The sequence below is a fragment of the Camarhynchus parvulus genome, chromosome 18 (assembly GCF_901933205.1).
Source record: "Camarhynchus parvulus chromosome 18, STF_HiC, whole genome shotgun sequence".
Lineage (NCBI taxonomy): Eukaryota > Metazoa > Chordata > Aves > Passeriformes > Thraupidae > Camarhynchus > Camarhynchus parvulus.
Genome location: NC_044588.1, coordinates 2,931,431 through 2,948,767, shown reverse-complemented (window position 1 = coordinate 2,948,767; position 17,337 = coordinate 2,931,431). Strand labels below are relative to the sequence as shown.

General features: G+C 43.5%; 2 protein-coding genes across 5 annotated transcripts in view; both read right to left on the bottom strand.

Annotated features, from left to right (window-relative positions):
- CEP112 (centrosomal protein 112) overlaps positions 1-3,455 on the bottom strand; it is a 163,625-nt gene extending 160,170 nt beyond the window's left edge. For 2 of the 4 annotated variants that reach the window (XM_030961841.1, XM_030961842.1), the window contains exons 1-3: positions 2,635-2,837; positions 1,542-1,732; positions 694-842 (exon numbers count right to left, since the gene is read on the bottom strand). In XM_030961841.1, coding sequence (XP_030817701.1) covers positions 694-842; positions 1,542-1,732; positions 2,635-2,773 — 479 coding nt within the window. In that variant the 5' untranslated portion in view covers positions 2,774-2,837. Of the gene's footprint in view, positions 1-693; positions 843-1,541; positions 1,733-2,634; positions 2,838-3,143; positions 3,371-3,420 lie in introns of those variants that run through there. The other 2 variants (XM_030961844.1, XM_030961843.1) reach the window with 2 other exon arrangements.
- A 5,597-nt stretch (positions 3,456-9,052) lies between these two features.
- APOH (apolipoprotein H) lies at positions 9,053-17,074 on the bottom strand. The gene is made up of 8 exons (XM_030962144.1): positions 17,011-17,074; positions 15,479-15,655; positions 14,267-14,363; positions 12,867-12,943; positions 12,081-12,269; positions 11,293-11,472; positions 10,009-10,206; positions 9,053-9,182 (listed from the first exon to the last, which is right to left on the bottom strand). Exons 1-8 carry the CDS (start codon positions 17,072-17,074, stop codon positions 9,112-9,114), a joined length of 1,053 nt encoding a protein of 350 aa, XP_030818004.1. The 3' UTR covers positions 9,053-9,111.
- Positions 17,075-17,337: the final 263 nt, after the last annotated feature.

The following is a 17,337-nucleotide window of genomic DNA, read 5'->3' as shown; positions in this document are numbered from 1 at the left end:
TGTCCAAATGACCAGCTTGTCACTCCTTCAATACTGCAGGGACATCTTTCTAAGCCAACAGGAAAACAAGCCTTAATAACAACACATTTCACCCTTTTTCCCTACTGTAAACAGCTCTGTTCTCAGCTGACTGGGACTGAGGATGCAGTTTAAGCTCACTGGCTGCTGCAAATCAAAAACCTAAATCTCACTCAGCAAAACTTGCTTATCTGCAAGGAGCCACTATTCCATTTCCTCTAAAAAACCTGTGAGCAACAGTCACAGAACAACCTGTACATCTACCTTCTGTATGCTTGTTTATATTTCTAATCTACAGGGAAAAAGCCATTAAAAACTATTTGATAAAACAGCTGCTTTCAGCATCATGGCCTTAGACTGCAGATGTAAGCTTTGATTTTCCATGTTAAGTGTCTGGAACTGAAAGGAGGAGGAGAACAAGAGGAAGAGAAAGAGGATAGGGAGATGGGACATGGAAGGAGATGTAAGTCAGAGAAGAAAACATAATGGAGAAAAGCAAGAACAGAGCAGTCCAGAAGTTCTCATTACATTGAAGCTGTTACCAGAGTTTCTGTCTATAAACACTGATGGTGAGTCCATGAGGGAGTGCAACAAACTCATCCAAACTCATCATTTAATAGCTTACAGCTATTAAATACAAATCAAACACTGCTGAAGCAAGGACAGAAACCTTACCCATGTGCAGAAGCTGTTGCTGAAGATGAGTCCTCCACAGAGGATAGATTACTGTCATGGTTGCCCAGGTCTCCCACCACCCACTCAGATAAGCAGCCAGCGTGCCTGCTCCGAGCTCTTGGTGAACTTGGTTCATCAAAATAAACTGACTAGAATGAGAACAAATACAAAATCAACAGGAGAATATATTTACACAGAGGCATTCTTTACACCCCTAATAGCATTTCTTGCACAACTGTCTGCAGCACAATCATTCCTTTTCCAGTGAGGTCAGTCAGGTGTGCAAATGCCACCTTCCCAACCCATGGGAATTCATGGCAACAGTGTAAATATTTTCCAATACTTCTTAAAGGATAGGTAATTTTAGCAAAAATTGGCATTGTTATGTCACTGAAGTTGATGCCAAGGGTTGACACAGCATATTCAGTTATTCAGAAAACAAACTGCAACTTTAATGATGTCTATTTGAATTCTATAGTCTTCTTAGGCTACTAAAATCACCACCTTCATGGGCAATTTTCCTTTCACAAGAGCTATCTACTGATTAGGACAAAAGAAAGCCTCAAGGGTCCTTTTATTAGATTTTTCCAAAGAACTAGAAAAACATTACCTTTCTGTTCCTTCAAACACCTATTTTCATACACCTTCTAACCAGAGCTTTGAAGACACAAAAAGTTTTGCCCATTGAAAGGTTTTCCCAGCGTCAATTACAAGAAATGCCTTTATTTATCACAGACTTCCACTCAATCAATTCAGAATAATTTGTCGCATTTGTGCCAAATCTAGGATGGAAAAGCAATTCCAGGATACGTTTTAGCAAGTCTGTCTCATAAAGTAATGACACTCACCATGTAGGCAGGCAAAGTTTTCAGCATTCCTTCCTCTGGTTTCTGGTTGAAGGGACCATTCAGAACTCCTCTCTGCAGCATGTGGAGCAGCAGTTTGGCATACAAGTTTCGATTCTCCCTTCCCACTATTCCTATGCCTGCTGCTGAAGGTTTGCAGAGTTTTTTAATCCATAGTGAGCATCTTTTTCTTTCTGAAAATACAGATATATGGGGTCACTATACATTTTCAAAGCAAATCAAACACATGCAGAAAACAGAAGCCATCACTGTCACCAATTTTGTAGGTTTCTCCCTTCTACGCCAAAGTTTAAAACAAAACGAACTCCCAAATGACCAAGCCAAATTAAATAAATGGTTAAAGACTTAGAATAAAAATAAGTCTTTAACAATGGCTCAAATTTACACATTGCACAAACATTTTCTATAAATTCATGTTTACCAGAAGATTACATCACTTTTGTAAACAACATGGAAACCCCAGGAATTCTGCACTCACTGCAAGAGCTGCCATAAACCACAACTTACAGCTTGCATGAGTATTAATGCTTTAAATACACAATAAATCCTCATCCACTTAAAAAAATAAATCTCTATTTATACAAGATTTGCTATCAGATAAGGAAATTATTCATTTTGTTAAATGTTTATACATAAAGCTCTTAATTGTAGGGTTTGCGCCTTTAATAATAACCAGCTTGTTGTAAAAATTAAATTAATGCAACATCATTTATTAATTGGTGTTCCTATTATTATACATTCCTGAACAAATGTTAACAACTTTATAATAAAAAAATATTTGCTATCTCAGAAACAATGAGAAAAAGCTTTTAGTTTCTACTGAGCTAGTTTTTTAAAGATAGATGTTAATGTATTTATGCAAAAGCACATTTACATCATGACAATAAGACAGATAAGGTCAAACAATTGCAGTAGGTACCTAAAAAATCCAACTTTAGAAGTTGTGCAAACCCCCATCAAAACTGTACCTTGTAATGTCAGAGATGAAGTGCCTGGTTAAATTAATTACACATAATAATTGTCAGTCTCTAGGGCTTTGTTATTAGTGTTTAAATGCACATTTTACCATCTGTACCTGAACTATTCTGCAGGTTAAGGACATAGGGCTTCATAGCCACAATACAGCGATCTAATTCCGCATCCAGTTTTTCCTTTATTTCATCTTCACTGCTCATGTTGAAAGCACACAAATTAACCTGCAAAATTAATGTCATTGATGTAGAAAAGGTCAAATACTGTTTTACATCAGTCTCCCTTCGTCTTAGGCCACACAAGGATGTGCTTGGAACAATACAGAAAGTGAAACTGGATGTGTTATGTTCAAACAAGCACAAAACTAAGACAGATTCTTTGTAAATAACAGGTTCTCAGTGTAATCTACAAGAATGTGCTTGTTTAGATTTGAAACAGAATAGCCAACCACACAATAAATATATTCATTACACCCAATTTGTATAAAACACCTCAAGGCGTTTGTGTGATACCGCATTCCTAACTTGGTATTCCTCAGAATTAGAGGTTTGGGATTTTTTTAAAGAAGAGGGGGGAGAAAGGAGGGAAAACATCAAGTAGAGCGATAGTTACAAGTAGCAGAAGCAAGAAGCTGTCAGGAGTGTTCTTCAGGAAGCAGCACCGCACAGAGCAGCGCTCTCCGCTCCCGCGCCGTTCGTTCCCCGGCGGAGCGGGGCCTTTCCTGGCACATCCAGCACTGAACGCGCTCCGTGCCGGCGGAGCCGCACACCCGGAACCGCCCCGGGGCCCTTCCCGGCGCTCTGCCCCGGCCCCCGGCCGTGCCCCGGCCCGGGGCGCACTCCAGTGTCCCCGGCAGCCCTCCCTGCCCCGCCGGGCCCTGCCCCGTTACCTCGGGGGGCTGCGGGTCGCGGCCACGGCGGGGGGAGGCGGCGGCGGCGGCCGAACGTTCAAACCGGCCCCGCTCCCGGCGGCCCCGGCCCCGCGCGTTTCCGTTTCCGCGGTGACCGGGGCTGGCCCGGCCCGGCCCGGGCGGCCTCAGGCGGGGGGGATGGAGATGGCGAGCACAGCCCGCAGGGGCTGGGGAGTTGTTCGTCTCCAGGAACGGGGAAAGCTCTCGGGATTGAGGAGTGCGAGGAAGGTGCTGGTGGGGCACCGCGGTCACAGCTCTGAGAGGCGCTGGGCTCTTCCCTCTGGTGACCGGGAACAGGAGCCAGGGCACGGCTGGAGCTGTGCCCCAGGAGAGGGTTAGGTTGGATTTTAAAAGGTTAAAATCCACCCCCAGGGGTGCTGGCACTGCCCAGGCTCCCCAGGGAATGAGAATGGGCACGGCCTCGAGGCTGCCGGAGCTCCAGGAGCGTTTGGACAGCGCTGCCGGGGATGCCCAGGGTGGGGTTGTTGCGGTGTCCGTGCAGGGATCTTTCCCGCTCAGGATATTCTGTGTTTATTTCATTGTGTGATTCCTGCCCGAAGTGATGAATGTCCTCACAGCCCAGCAGTGCGGTCCCGGCTACAGCCAGTGCTCTGCTCCAGATTCCCTTTGTAGGTAGTTATGGATCTGCTCAGACATGCACTGAAAACGCCTCAGGAGTCCCCAGCAGAGCCTCGGGGAGCTGCGGGGGAGAAAGGGAGATTGCAGAATCACAGAATCACACAAGTTGGAAGAGACATTCAAGAAAATCGACTCCAGCCCGTGTCCCAACACCTCAACTAAACCCTGGCGCCCAGTTCCACATCCAGGCTTTCCTTAAACACATCAGGGATGGTGACTCCACCACCTCCCTGGGCAGCCATTCCAGAACTCTTATCATCTTTCTGTGAAAAAAATGCCGAGTGCAAAGTTCTGCACCTGGATTTGGCCGATCCCAGCACAAAGCCGGGCTGGGTGGGGAATGGATGGGGATCCCCCATGGGGAAGGACTCGGGTGTTGGTGGCTGAGGAGCTCAGCGTGCCCCGGCCGTGTGCCCTGGGCTGATCCCAGCATGGGCAGCAGGGAGGGGGCTCTGCCCTCTGCCCTCAGGTCAGAGCCCACCTGCAGAGCTGCCCCAGCACAGGGAGGAGCTGGAGCTGCTGGAGAGAGCCCAGAGGAGGCTCCAGGATGATCCCAGGGCTGGGAGAGCTGGGGGTGCTCACCTGGAGAGGAGAAGGCTCCAGGGAAACCTCAGAGCCCATCCCAGGGCTAAAGGGGCTCCAGGAGAGCTGGAGAGGGACTGGGGACAGGGATGGAGGGACAGGACACAGGGAATGGCTCCCACTGCCAAAGGGCAGGGCTGGATGAAATATTGGGAAGGAATTCATGACTGTGAGGGTGGGCAGGCCCTGGCACAGGTGCCCAGAGCAGCTGTGGCTGCCCCTGCATCCCGGCAGTGCCCAAGGCCAGGCTGGGGCTTGGAGCAGCCTGGGACAGTGGAAGTGTCCCTGCCCATGGCAGGGGTGGCACTGGATGGGCTTTAAGGTCTCTTCCCTCTCAATTCTACGATTCTGTGCTATGAATTTAATGGGACTGGTCCAGGTCCTTGATATGCAGGGGATGGACTTGGTGCCTTTTTAGTACAGGAGAGCTGGGACTAGAGCAGTGAGGGTACAGCAGCAGTGGGGGAGTGTCCTGGTTTGAGAGGAAGTGAGGTTTTTGGGATGCTGTGGCATTTTTTTCATGGAAAGAGTGATAAAATACTGGAATGTTCTGCCCGGGGAGGTGGTGGAATCCCCATCCCTGGGTGTGTTTAACAAAGCCTGGATGTGGCACTGGGGGCCAGGATTTAGTTGAGGTGTTGGGGCTGGGTTGGACTCGATGACCAGGTTCTTTGTGATGTGGTATTTTATTCCTGCTAGCTGATTTTGGCTATTTCTATTTTTGTATCTTCATTATGATCAACATTTTGGGGGAAAAAATGTTTCTATTCAGAGCTTAGAAATATTTGCCACCCTGAAGTTAAAGGTCAATAAACCAGAAGTAGCTTTTGAGCCTGAGCAGTGGGGGGGTGGGTGCCAGAAATATGAGTGGATAAAATGAGAATGAAATTTCAGGAGAAGGTTCAATAATTGCAGAGCCAATTTTATTCACAGTTTCAGAGTAAAATCTGTTCAAGTATATTCTTGTAGGTAATAGAGAGATTTTGAGCTCACTTTAAAACATTAAATGTGTTTCATATTGCTGATGGTTTCTGGGTTGTCCTATCCCAAGGACAGAGAACATGAGGGGGTGTTGTGGAATAGAAGAATTTCAAAGCACATTGCCTGACACTTCTGCACAAAAACCATGGGTTGTACTTGTTGTTTTGTTAGAAAGTTAGAAAACTATCAATTAATCCAAAAGAATTAGAGAAAGCTGAAAGATTTCAGTCAGTCTCTTCCTGAGAGAATGAAGTGATTGTGTGTATGCATGATCCCAAATAAACCCTCTGACCTCTTTGATTCATACATTTCTCTTTCCCCAAAATCTGTCACGGGCTTTGCTCTGTGTGTAGCATCTAAAGCGCTTTTATCTCGAACAAACAAACTCTTCAACACTTCTGAGTTTGATTCAGATGCACATAGAGATCAAACAAGAAACCCTTACATGTACAGTAGGAAATTGGCTGTTTTCTTTGATTTCTGAGCTAATCTTCAGCAGGAATGATTCCGTGTTAGGGCTCATTGGGTGATAGATCTGACAGCTACACTGGGGCCTGCTCAGAGTGCCTTAAACCCACATTTGCACAGAAGCAGTGCAAAAATCACTGATGGAGTATTTCAACCATGGTAGAATCTCAAGGGTACATTACAAGCATGATTTATTATCTTGAAATTCCAGATTTAAAGTAATTGTCATTTGATATATATTGGAACACGGGACACTTTTCATGTGTGTTAAATCCATGGTAGATCCTTGCAGCAGAGCAGGGCTGCTGTGTTTCTGCACATTGCCTTCAGATTTGGGTATATCTCTGTCATACTCATCACAAAGTAGTTTGAAAAACTGAATTTGCTGGAACATGGTAAAAAAGAGCACAAGGCCCAGCAAAATCAATGACTGGAACCCCTACTCTGGGAGAAATTTCCTGAGGCAGTAGATCCAGTTTCAGGGTCTGCTTCCCAAGGCAGAGCAGGGTGGCCAGAGAGTTTGGAGCCTACCTGAAGTGATTTGACAATTGCATAACTTCTGTCCAAAAAACCAGAAAGAAAAACACAAGACTGAGGAAATGACTGAGATCTTGTCTCCATCCAAAGCTGCAGCCTGGACATGAGGAGCCCTGACCCTCCTGAGGAAATCACTGTAGACACACTGGTACACAAGACAAATATATCCCAACCAAAATTTGAATCCCAATTTGAATTGTAAAAATATGGTCATTTAAGCAAAACATATTCAATACTTTTTTTTCTTTCCCCCACATTTTACCATGTTCTCTTATCTCTTTAACTGTCTCAGCAGGTTGCTACAAGTAACATGAACACAGCTAAAGGCATTTTTTCAAACATCTCAAAAATACAGAAAAAAAAAAGAAGGCAGGTCTCACTGCCTCATACCAGCTTCTGGAACACTTTGAGTTGCAAGACATCATTTTTCAGCCCTTCTGAGCAAATCTTTCATGTCTGGAAAGTTGTGATTCACAAACACCTCACTACTTCAAAGAGTTAACAGGTCACAGGTTTTTTTTCCTCCCTCTTCTTGCTTCAGGAGAGTAGATAATAAATTCAGCATGTGAACATTGGCTCCTAAGGGTGATCCTTTCAAGTATTCCAGTGCTTCACATCCAGTCAGGAAGCAGGGCCAGCTGATTTGTTCAGTCATTATTCTGCTGTATGGGTAAGTAGAACTGGGAAAATTTCCTTAGAAAAACCTCAGTTTTCCTAGGGCAGCTGTTTTTTGTGCAAAACACAAGGCATTTCAGGGACAAGCTGCATTTGGGTGGCAGTGAATGCTAAGTTTGCTTACACCAACTTCACAGGGTTTGCTGTGACACACGAGTTAATATTAAACTGTGTTTGGTATCTCAGCAACTGTCCTGAACATCCTGATCCCAGAGATGGATCCACACCACATTTAGACTGGATTTCCAAATTAATTGGCTCCTGCCAGCTGAGCTATGTATGTGTTAGAAGGACTTATGGGTATCTTGGACTGCAAACTTCATTTGAGGATCCCACCTAAATGTGTTCAACCAAAATATGGCACACACTGCACCAACAAAATACCCACTTCAGTTGCCAGCATGAATTTTCTGTCTCTGCATAGAAAATTAAATTGTTGCTGAGTACAAAGGACTAAATACTTAATAATAGCTGTCTCGATCTCTCCTTAAAAATAGAAAGCATAAGGACAATTTACATCAGTCATACTATTAAAATATTCATATGCAGCCTTACAAAAAAAAAAAAGAAAAAAGATAATTAGAATATGTTTGGAGTTCTTTAATGGCAGCTCTACCATCTTACAAGTAGCTTGATCTTAATGTTAAATGGTCCTTTTAAAAGTTCTGCAGTGGATTATTACTTACTGTGGAGCTCATGCTTTTTGTCAAAGAAAAGGCTTTTAAACTGCAGAGGGAACCCTGTATGACTCATGACAATTTATTGTAAGTGTACCACAAATATTTCTGTATCACTTTCTAGTATGTTGAAATTATAATTACTTTTTCTGAATGAAAATACAGACATAAGCACAAAACTTGCCAGACTGGATCATACCAGTAAGCTGCCTGTATCATAAATCAAATTAAAAGTACAGTTTACTTCAGAGCTACTTAATGATCAGAGATCAGAACTGTTGCTCAATGGTGTACAGTTCTCTTAAAAAAAAATAACAACAACAAAAAAACCAAAACTGAAGCAATTCTGTTGTGTAATATTGAAACAGAGGTAAAAATTAACAGTGGTTTAAAACAGTTTCAGGTGAAGTTAGAATCTCTAAAACGTAAATAGTCTTACTAACTAAAGCAATTTTTTAAAAGCAATATTAAAAAACCCTTTATCTGATGCTGTTGATGTTTAAATCATGGTTGGATTCTTGGCTTCTAAACTCATTTGGAAATCTCAGTCTTTCTACTTACGTAAATTCTGGAAAACCCCAGGCTCATGGCCCTCTGTCCATCTATAATTAAAGGTCCACTCCGTGTCACAGGGGAGTGGTAATGGAATCAGAATCCAGTAATTACTAATGATTAAGGCCTCTTGCTATAAATCAGTCCAGAGCTAAAGGATCTGATTGATGATTAGGTAATATTAAATAAGAACACACTAGTGGCTGAAAATCACTTTATTGTAAAGCAACCGCTATTGAGGAGGTCATTTACAGTTGCATAAATGTTGGAAATGTGGAGAGAGAAGCACTAGTGCAGGGATTTGGATGAAGGCAGAGACAAGAGAGTGGAAGTTAATGGCTGAAATGATGTGTTGTAGCTTGTGGGAGAGGCTGGAGAGGACAGTGGGAGGGAAGAAAGCATTCACAGATTCCAGAGTTCACCTGGAAATTTGCATTTACAGGACCTGAGTTACATTTGCAAGACCCAAATTACACTCACAGGACCTACGTTTTCCTCTTGTATATGGAATGTTCTGTCTCAGTAAGGCAGAAATTTAGTACTGGGTTATTTCTCTGCTTCAGGCTTCATCTTCACATGCTTTCATCTCTGAGGGGTCTTTCTTCACCAGAGTTGAGAAAAAGCCACGTTCTGTTGGAGACAATTGAAGAACTTGGGTTAATTTCTTATAACATGTGACAGCTGAAAACAACAGCGAGGTGAGCAATCTGCATCATAGTGAAACTGTTGGAAGAAATACGCTTTTATTTTCTACCTTAATAAAGCTGAGCTACGTGCATCAGAAGCCAAATGTGAGAGAGATGTTTTCATCGTGGACAGGCTGTGCTTTTCCTTTGCTTAGAAATGAAACTAAAATTTACAAGGAAAATCCTATGCAAGGAATATTGGCAAAACAAGTGTGAAACATTTCCTCTTGCTAGCAAAGTTGGTAATGTCTATTTATTTATTCTAAAAGCCTGAGTGCCTGTGAAGCTTTTCCTCCAGCATCAACTCCTCCCCACAGCTCTCAGCTGCTTTTCAACACTCCTGGTCCAAAGTGTTTTCCTGATCAGCATAAGGTGGGAATAATTCACCAGAATAGGAGGGAATATGTCAGGTTCTCAAACCTGCAGCAGTGTTCAGGCTTTTTGTCCCTAAAGAAGGTGCTGATCCAAGGATTTGGGAAATTCCAGAATACTTCACATATGGCCTTTTCTTTGGGCTAGTAACATCTTTAAGTAACATCTTCTAGGACAGGACAGGAATTAAAGCAAGGCTCTGGCACAACCAAAGGAAAATTCTTGCTGAGCATTCTCTCCTTGGGCCATTTTCTTCCAGAATACCCAAAAACTCAAACACCCAGGAATTCAAATAGCCACTCAAGTAGGGCTTGAAGATGAATTATGACATTGTCCCCCACATTGAGCAGTTGTAATTCCCCCACCAGGAGCTGGTTTGTGAGCAGCCTGGCTCATACCTTTAAAGCAGGCAGGGAGGGTGAAGTTGCCATCCACACATGCCGCATCTACAGTGTAGGCACAGGATTTTTCCTTGTTCTTGCAGAAGAAGGATACAGTTTCCCCATGCAGAATGCCATCCTTCAGATCATTCTGAACTCTCTTCTTCTCACCGTTGTACAACACTACAGCTTTCTTAACTGGTATTTTACATGGTGCTGGAAAAAAATCCAGTTATAAGGAGCAGGTTTGGAAAGGGGGTAGATCAGATCCCAGCAGAATTCTGTGTATATGACATTTGGGAATGAAAAATGTGCCCTACATATGGACAGAACTTCTGCTGGTATTAAAATGCTGAAGAAATTCAGACCCTGAAGCATAGGGTCAAAAGTTTCCAGTGAAAATCCAGCCTCAGTGTAATTTCTAATGACATGAAATAGGAAGAGGAGAGGAAATACTCAGACAGAATAAAGTTACATGGCTGATTATTGAAGTCAATCCAGATACATCAATGTCATACAACATTCAGTGTTGGGAGAGGGCTTAGATTATCAGGGCCTTGCAATTCCTTTTTTTGGCTTCCCTTTGAGCGCAGCTCTTGCACAAAGGAGTGACTGTTGGAATTCAGGACATCCCTCTGGCTGTCCTGGATTGCCCGAGCCCCTGCCAGGGGGCTCAGAGACCCTGGCACAGAGCCCAAGTGGCCTGTGACTTTGATTATGACCCATGGAAAAAATTACCAACCTTATATGAGGATCTGCAAGCCATGAAAGTCTAAGTAGAATAATAGTTAGTCTCTCACAGGGTGAAAAATAGATTTTTTGGGGTTTTTAGAATTGGGGTTCAGGAGGCAAGATGGAGGAATCTGGGCGTGTCCAATCTTTCTCCTTCTTCTTCTTGGCCTCCATCTTCTTGGTGGTGGTGGCACTTTTGGATTGGTTTAGAGTAGAAGCTCAGTGTCTAACACAGGTGATAGGGATTGGGAAGTTATGGTAAATACTGTACACATAGTTTTTAATATAAAAAGATAACACCAGTGTGCCTCTGTCTGACCTGCTGAACAGACCTCAGCAGGCCAGAGAAAGAATTTCATAGATAAGAAACAATAAACAACCTTGAAAACGAGAACTGAAGAGTTCTGACTCCTTCTTTGACCACAGGGCTGGGAAAAGAGACTTTCTAACCCATCTTGGGGTCACTGTGAGCAGCAGAAGTCCCAAGAAGTGACAGCTCAACAGTCAGAGCAGTGGTCAGGTGGAGGAGTTCAGTCTGATCCCTGGTTTCTGGGGATGGGGGGTGCTCACCTCTGCAGACTGGCTTTGTGGACCAGTTCCCAGTGTTCTCACAGCGGGAATGTTTGGATCCCTCCATCACGAAGCCGGGCTGGCAGCCGAAGCTGACACTCTCGTTGTAGTGGTAGGTTCTGCGCACAGCAAACTCTATAAACCCATTTTCTATTCCTATTGGAGTGGGGCAGTTGACAACTGGGGGACAAAACCAAACCCAAAGCTTTAGCAGTGTCACAGGTCAAAAACACAGCTATGAACCTGGAAAATGTACAAAAACTTTCACAATGGGTCGTTGTAGCCTCTTTCACAGGAAAACACAGCCAGGGGAAAGACAGCTTAAAAACCACAACAAATAAATAAACATTACTTGTTTTAAATACACATCCATTGCAATCTGTGGTTATAACGTGACTTAAACATGGTGTAATTTAACTAAAAGCAGGGAAGTTTTTAGGACTGAGGGTAAGGTTGGCTGTTTCTTAGGTGAATCTGAGCACTTAGAATGAAGTGTTGGCTGCACACTGGAGGCCAGGCTCAGGTTGCCCACTGTGCACCATGTTTAGCAGGGTTTGTTTATATAACCTTTACACCTGCAGCAAATGTTTTGTCAATCCCGTGTTATGTGCCATGAGTTAGCAATCTCCTTGATCCACGAGCCTGAATGATTGCAGAATTCAGCTGCAGAGGAATTGTCTGTATGTTTGCAATTACAGTTGTATAAAATATTAAAATGTTGTTAATTTAGTTTTGTTTTTGCAACTCTCAGGGATATTTTTTGGTGTGGATAAAAGTGAGTTACTCACCCTTGCACACTGGAATGCTGCTCCAGGTGCCATTGGCCATGCAGGTGGCTGTCTCATTCCCAATCAGGGCGAGAGGAGGGACACATTCAAACTGGATTGTGTCCAGGAAATGAGAGACATTTCCAGGATGTAGGCGGCGGAAAGAGATGACCCCAAATTCTGGGAGCGAAGGAGGTGCACAAGTCACAGCTACAAAAGCACAGAATTCAGAAAATTCAGAAGGTTGAAAACATTCAGAAAAAAAAAGCATTCAGAAAATTAAATCTTAACGATCAAATAATTGTGGAATCAAAGGAGCAACAGTCTTATGACTAAATGAAGCCACATGGAATCACAGCTGGCAAAATATAATTTAAGTTAAAAGTGTCAGAGGGGCCTCAGAGTATGGAATTCATGATTTTTGCTGGATTTTTCAGCTAATATTACTGCTGTTCAGTCAAGTGGTTTTGCAGGATAGGTTATGGCAAAACCCTGCATAAGTACAAAGGCATGACAATATCCTCTTTTTATACACAGGGAGGAGGAATTTGAGTGGATAAGCATCTTACCTCCAGCTGTAAATAGCATCCCTGATCCCGACCTTTTGTTCAGACCTTTCAACTGCATTTCTCTAAAACCCACACATAGAAAACTAAATATGCAGCATTTTGCTTGATTTTTTCCCAACCAGCTTTTTGCACAGCACTAGAGGAGACTTCTGAATAAGAGTATATATAATTCTGAGCAATGCAAAGGAATATTTCTGGAATAAGAATACGGATATTTATTTTTTATTGAAACACATACGTTGACACTGGGGAGAAGTTCCAGTCCACTTTCCATCTGCCATGCACTGGCTCGTTCTTGACCCGACGAGGTTGTAGCTGGAAACAAACAGACCTGGTTATCAGAGCAGGGAGATCAATCAAAGATCTGCCATTTCTCATAAACAGAATGAAGAATCCAGCTCTGAAATCCTTCTCTAGTTTAACAGTTCCTGACCTCAAAGGGAGTTTAGAATCAGATCTGAAAAACTGTTAATATCCAAATATTGCAAAGACCCAGGCAGAAGGCTTGGTACAACAAGATGTTTTGTTGTTTCAACTTTATATTCTGTTTTACATATTAATTTCTACAACTGATTAATGCTATGGATGCATGTAAATAGCAAATATTGATCTGTGATTGCTAATGCAAATAGTATGGTTTCTTGAGAGGAGTTCCCAGTTAATTATAGCAACTAGGACCAAATATTGGAAAGAATTCAGTGCTCTTAAGAACTAAAGTCACCGCAGTGCATTGTTATATTTTAATCCCAGACATTTCAATTTCCATATGCACATTACACACTTCTCTCCCATCCTCTGTATTCACACTACTAACATCTACTCTGAGTTTTAAAGAAATATTAATGAGTCTGGCATTTCAATATCACACAGCTGAAAACAGTAAATTTGAATTAACAAAATCAAATCAAGTCCCATTGCTACACTTGGTGTCATAGTTGAATTTATTTATTCCTTATCTTGCTCCTTTTTTACAGAAGGAGGTTGTTGAGGCTGTTGACACTTCTCATTGAGCTCTAGGCTGTGTCTCACCTGTCCCCTTCCAGGGAAGCCCTGTTTTGTCATTAATTACCCAAGTACAATTAAATACATGCTACTATCAAATACTTCCCTGCATTTACCATAACTACTTTTTAAATGCATCCTTTTTTTTTTCCTAAAGCTAACAAGTAGCCCTGAGGAAAAGTGAATTTACTGCAGGTAAGTTAGGATTAACCTCATGTTTTCATTTACTGAGCTTGGAAAGGCATAGAAACACAATTTCCAGTCCTCAGAGCCCAACAGCATAACTTTGATGGAGATTATCTACTCTCTGCTGTAGGATTTCATCTCATGATGTAATAAGAGGATTTGAAAAGCAAGGGGAAGCAGTCCAGAATAAATTTTTTGCATAAAATCTCTGCTATTTTGGTGGTTTCTGTATTTGTAAGACTTTTCTTTGGAGTAGCAAAGCCCCATAATATTATAGCCAAGACTGAACAGAGGTGGATCACCAGACAGGCTTTTTTTTAATGATTTCTGAAATGTAGATGAGTTTTTATCTGCAGTTTTCGATGTTCTCTGTCTTGCAGTATGGCACTGGGTGATACTACAGTGTGATTTAGGTTGTTTAGTTAGCAGTATGAGGAAGGGAACACTTACCCTGGATCACATGAAAAAGTTACAGTACTCTGGTACTGAAACTCTTCAAAATCCATTTTCCCATTCTGCAGGGGTGGAGGAGGGGGACATCTCTTTGCTGTTTATTAAATATTAGAAGAAGATAATATTATTTCATGAGGCATGACATAATAATTTCATTATAGTGGGAACAGGTAGGATCATAAACATTCATCCTGGTGTCTTTCACATTTCTCCACTCCCATGTACTACATTCCACAAGTCTGGCTGTTCTACATTTCCATCAAAATACAAGGTTTTTGGGATTAAATATTTTTAACACTTGATAGCCTGAGGAATGTAAGTTGTCTGCAATGAAATGATGGAAATGCCTCTGAGGGATGCAATGAATGCAGGGGTTATGAAGCAGCACGTGTTGTTAGAAAATGAGCACTGCAGGGCTGGGGTGGATGAAGGTTCCTCCTGTCCAGCTCCAATCTCCATCCCCATCTGTGTACGTGACATTTGGGAATGAAAAATGTGTCCTACATATGGGCAGAACTTCTGCTGGTATTAAAATGCTGAAGAAACTCAGACCCTGAAGCGTAGGGTCAAATGTTTCCAGTGAAAATCCAGCCTCAGTGTAATTTCTGTTACACTGAGAGCTGGGGCTGAGGGGCAGCTGTGGGACACAGATGGGAAGATCCTTTCCATCACCACCTGTGACGGTTGTCACAAGGGTTCTTGGGTGAAGGAAGAGACGAGAAGGTTGACTCTATTATCAGAAGGCTTGATTTATTATTTTATACATATGCTATAACTATGCTACAAAGAAAAAGCAAGAGAGCTTTTCAGAAGCTTGCTAAGCTAAAAATAGAATAGAAAGAATGAATAACAAACTCTGCTCTCTCTCGGACTGTGTCCGAGCGAGCTCAGTTCTGGATTGGCCATTATTTCTAAACATCCAAGCTGGGCCAATCCAGACGGACCTGCTGCATTCCACAGCAGCAGATAACCTATTGTTTACATCTTGTTGCTGAACTTCTCAGCTTCAGCAGGAAAAATCTTGAGAGAAGATTTTTCATAAAAGAAATGTCTGTGACAACCACCCCTCTTCCACACACTGCTGTCCTCCAGCAAGCGTGGGAAGAACCAGTGGAGAGAGACCTGCTGAAATCCATCCAATTCCTCCTGTAGATTCTGAAATGCCCTTTCAGATCCGTGCACACAGGGGCAGGAGGTGCTGGTACTCACGGAGGCAGAGCAGGGTGTTGAAGGCCCACTTGCCCGTCGGGAGGCACGTGTACTTCCTCTGGCCACTGTTGGGCATGAACCCGGGCCGGCAGGTGTACTCCACTTCCTCACCCACTTCATACACCTTTTTGTCTACATTGAGTGTGGCAAACAACACTTCTGGTGGCCTGGGACAGACTGGAGGAAAGGAATTTACAAGAGGTTTTGTTTACAAGTTGGAGAGAGGTCAGGCATGGTTGGGATCTGCTGCAGGTTCTCCAGTTAGCAAATTGGAGTTGTTTTGATTTCTCAGCTTGAAGCAGAGGATTCTCTATTGTTATGAGTTATAGAATCTCCTTGCCCTGAGCTTTTGTCTTCCTGAGGCAGCTGATTATTAGCCAGAAAAAAATGTGCTGTTCTTCTTCTCCTCAGCAGCTCCACCAATGGTCCCGGTTAGATTTGGTGTCACTGCTTAAACTAAAATTTATTTTTCCTCCAAAATAGATTTATGAAGGTGGTGAACAAATTGAGTCAAGCTGCATCAAGGGAAATACAGGTTGGATAGCAGGAAAAAGTTTTTTACAGAAAGGGTGATAAAGTTCTGCAATGGCTGCCCAGGGAGGTGGTGGAGTCCCCACCCCTGGGTGTGTTTAACAAAGCCTGGATGTGGCACTGGGGGCCAGGGTTTGGGTGAGGGGCTGGGGCTGGGCTGGACTCGATGACCTTGAAGGTCTCTTCCAACCTGGTGATTCTGTGAATTCTGTGGATTCAATTACAGTAAATTGCCTTGGACAAAACAGCGTGAGAAGGACTTAGAAGCAAACAAAAGCCTTTCATTTTTAATCCAAATCTGTTTGGTGGGGGTCAGCCTGAAATCAGGTATTTTTTCTTGTAATTAAATTCCTTTTTTTCCCCAACTTTTCTGTTCACTGGGGTAAACCCTCTGTTCCATGAGCCAGCTCTGCTTCCCAAACAGCTCTAGCACGGTGACAGCAGGAACAGCTCATCAGCCAGAGGGTGAGAACAGGAGGGAACAGCGAGGGAGAAACAGAGGGTGCAGCCTGAGCTCCTGCTGAGGACATGGAGAGAGGCTCCTGCTGCCATCGAGGGGAGAGCACAGAGGGACAGGGAGCTCAGGCTGGAGAAATAAATAGCAGACACAGAGAGAGGGGACATGAGACAGTGCCTGGAGCTCTTGGTGGGGGGGAAAGGAGGAGGAAAGCAAGGCAGGAGGGGTGAGCAGGGATGGAGCAGGTTAATTCCTGGCACACACAGTTCCCCCCTGGCACCCAGGCAGCTGGGTCCCACAACATCTGTCTGCATTTCTTCTGCTTTCCTTCGTTTTATGCTTTTGTACACAGCCACTCACCTCGCCACAGGAAGAGACAGAGGGAAGAATGGAAAGCGAAAAGAGAAGAAAAGCTCTCAGAGAAAAGCCCTGACCAAAACACTCGACCAGGATTATCTAAAGGCTTTAAAATCCCGTTCTTTTCTCCAGTTTCCCCCATTCCCACCTCAGGATGGGGCTGTCCTAGGAGGTGGAAGGCACTCACCTTTGGTCGTGAGAGCGCAGTGGCTCAGAGCCACCAGGCACCCGAGCAGTGCCAGGGGATGCATCCTGCCAGTCCCCGACGTCCCGAGTGCCCCCAGGCCAGGGCTCTGCCCTTAAAAACCCACAAAAGGATGGTTACATATTAACTCTTTGCGTTTATTCCCGTCCCAGTAAACAGAAGATAAAAGCTTCCTTGTGTCTCTGCTAATAAAGGCTGAAACAAGCATCACATGTTGCTCTGGGGGCATAATGCACGAATTCAGATGGCAATTTGTGCTCCACACAGGCTCCTCTCTGGCTGTTTCTGCAGAGCATCTCCTGCTGGGAC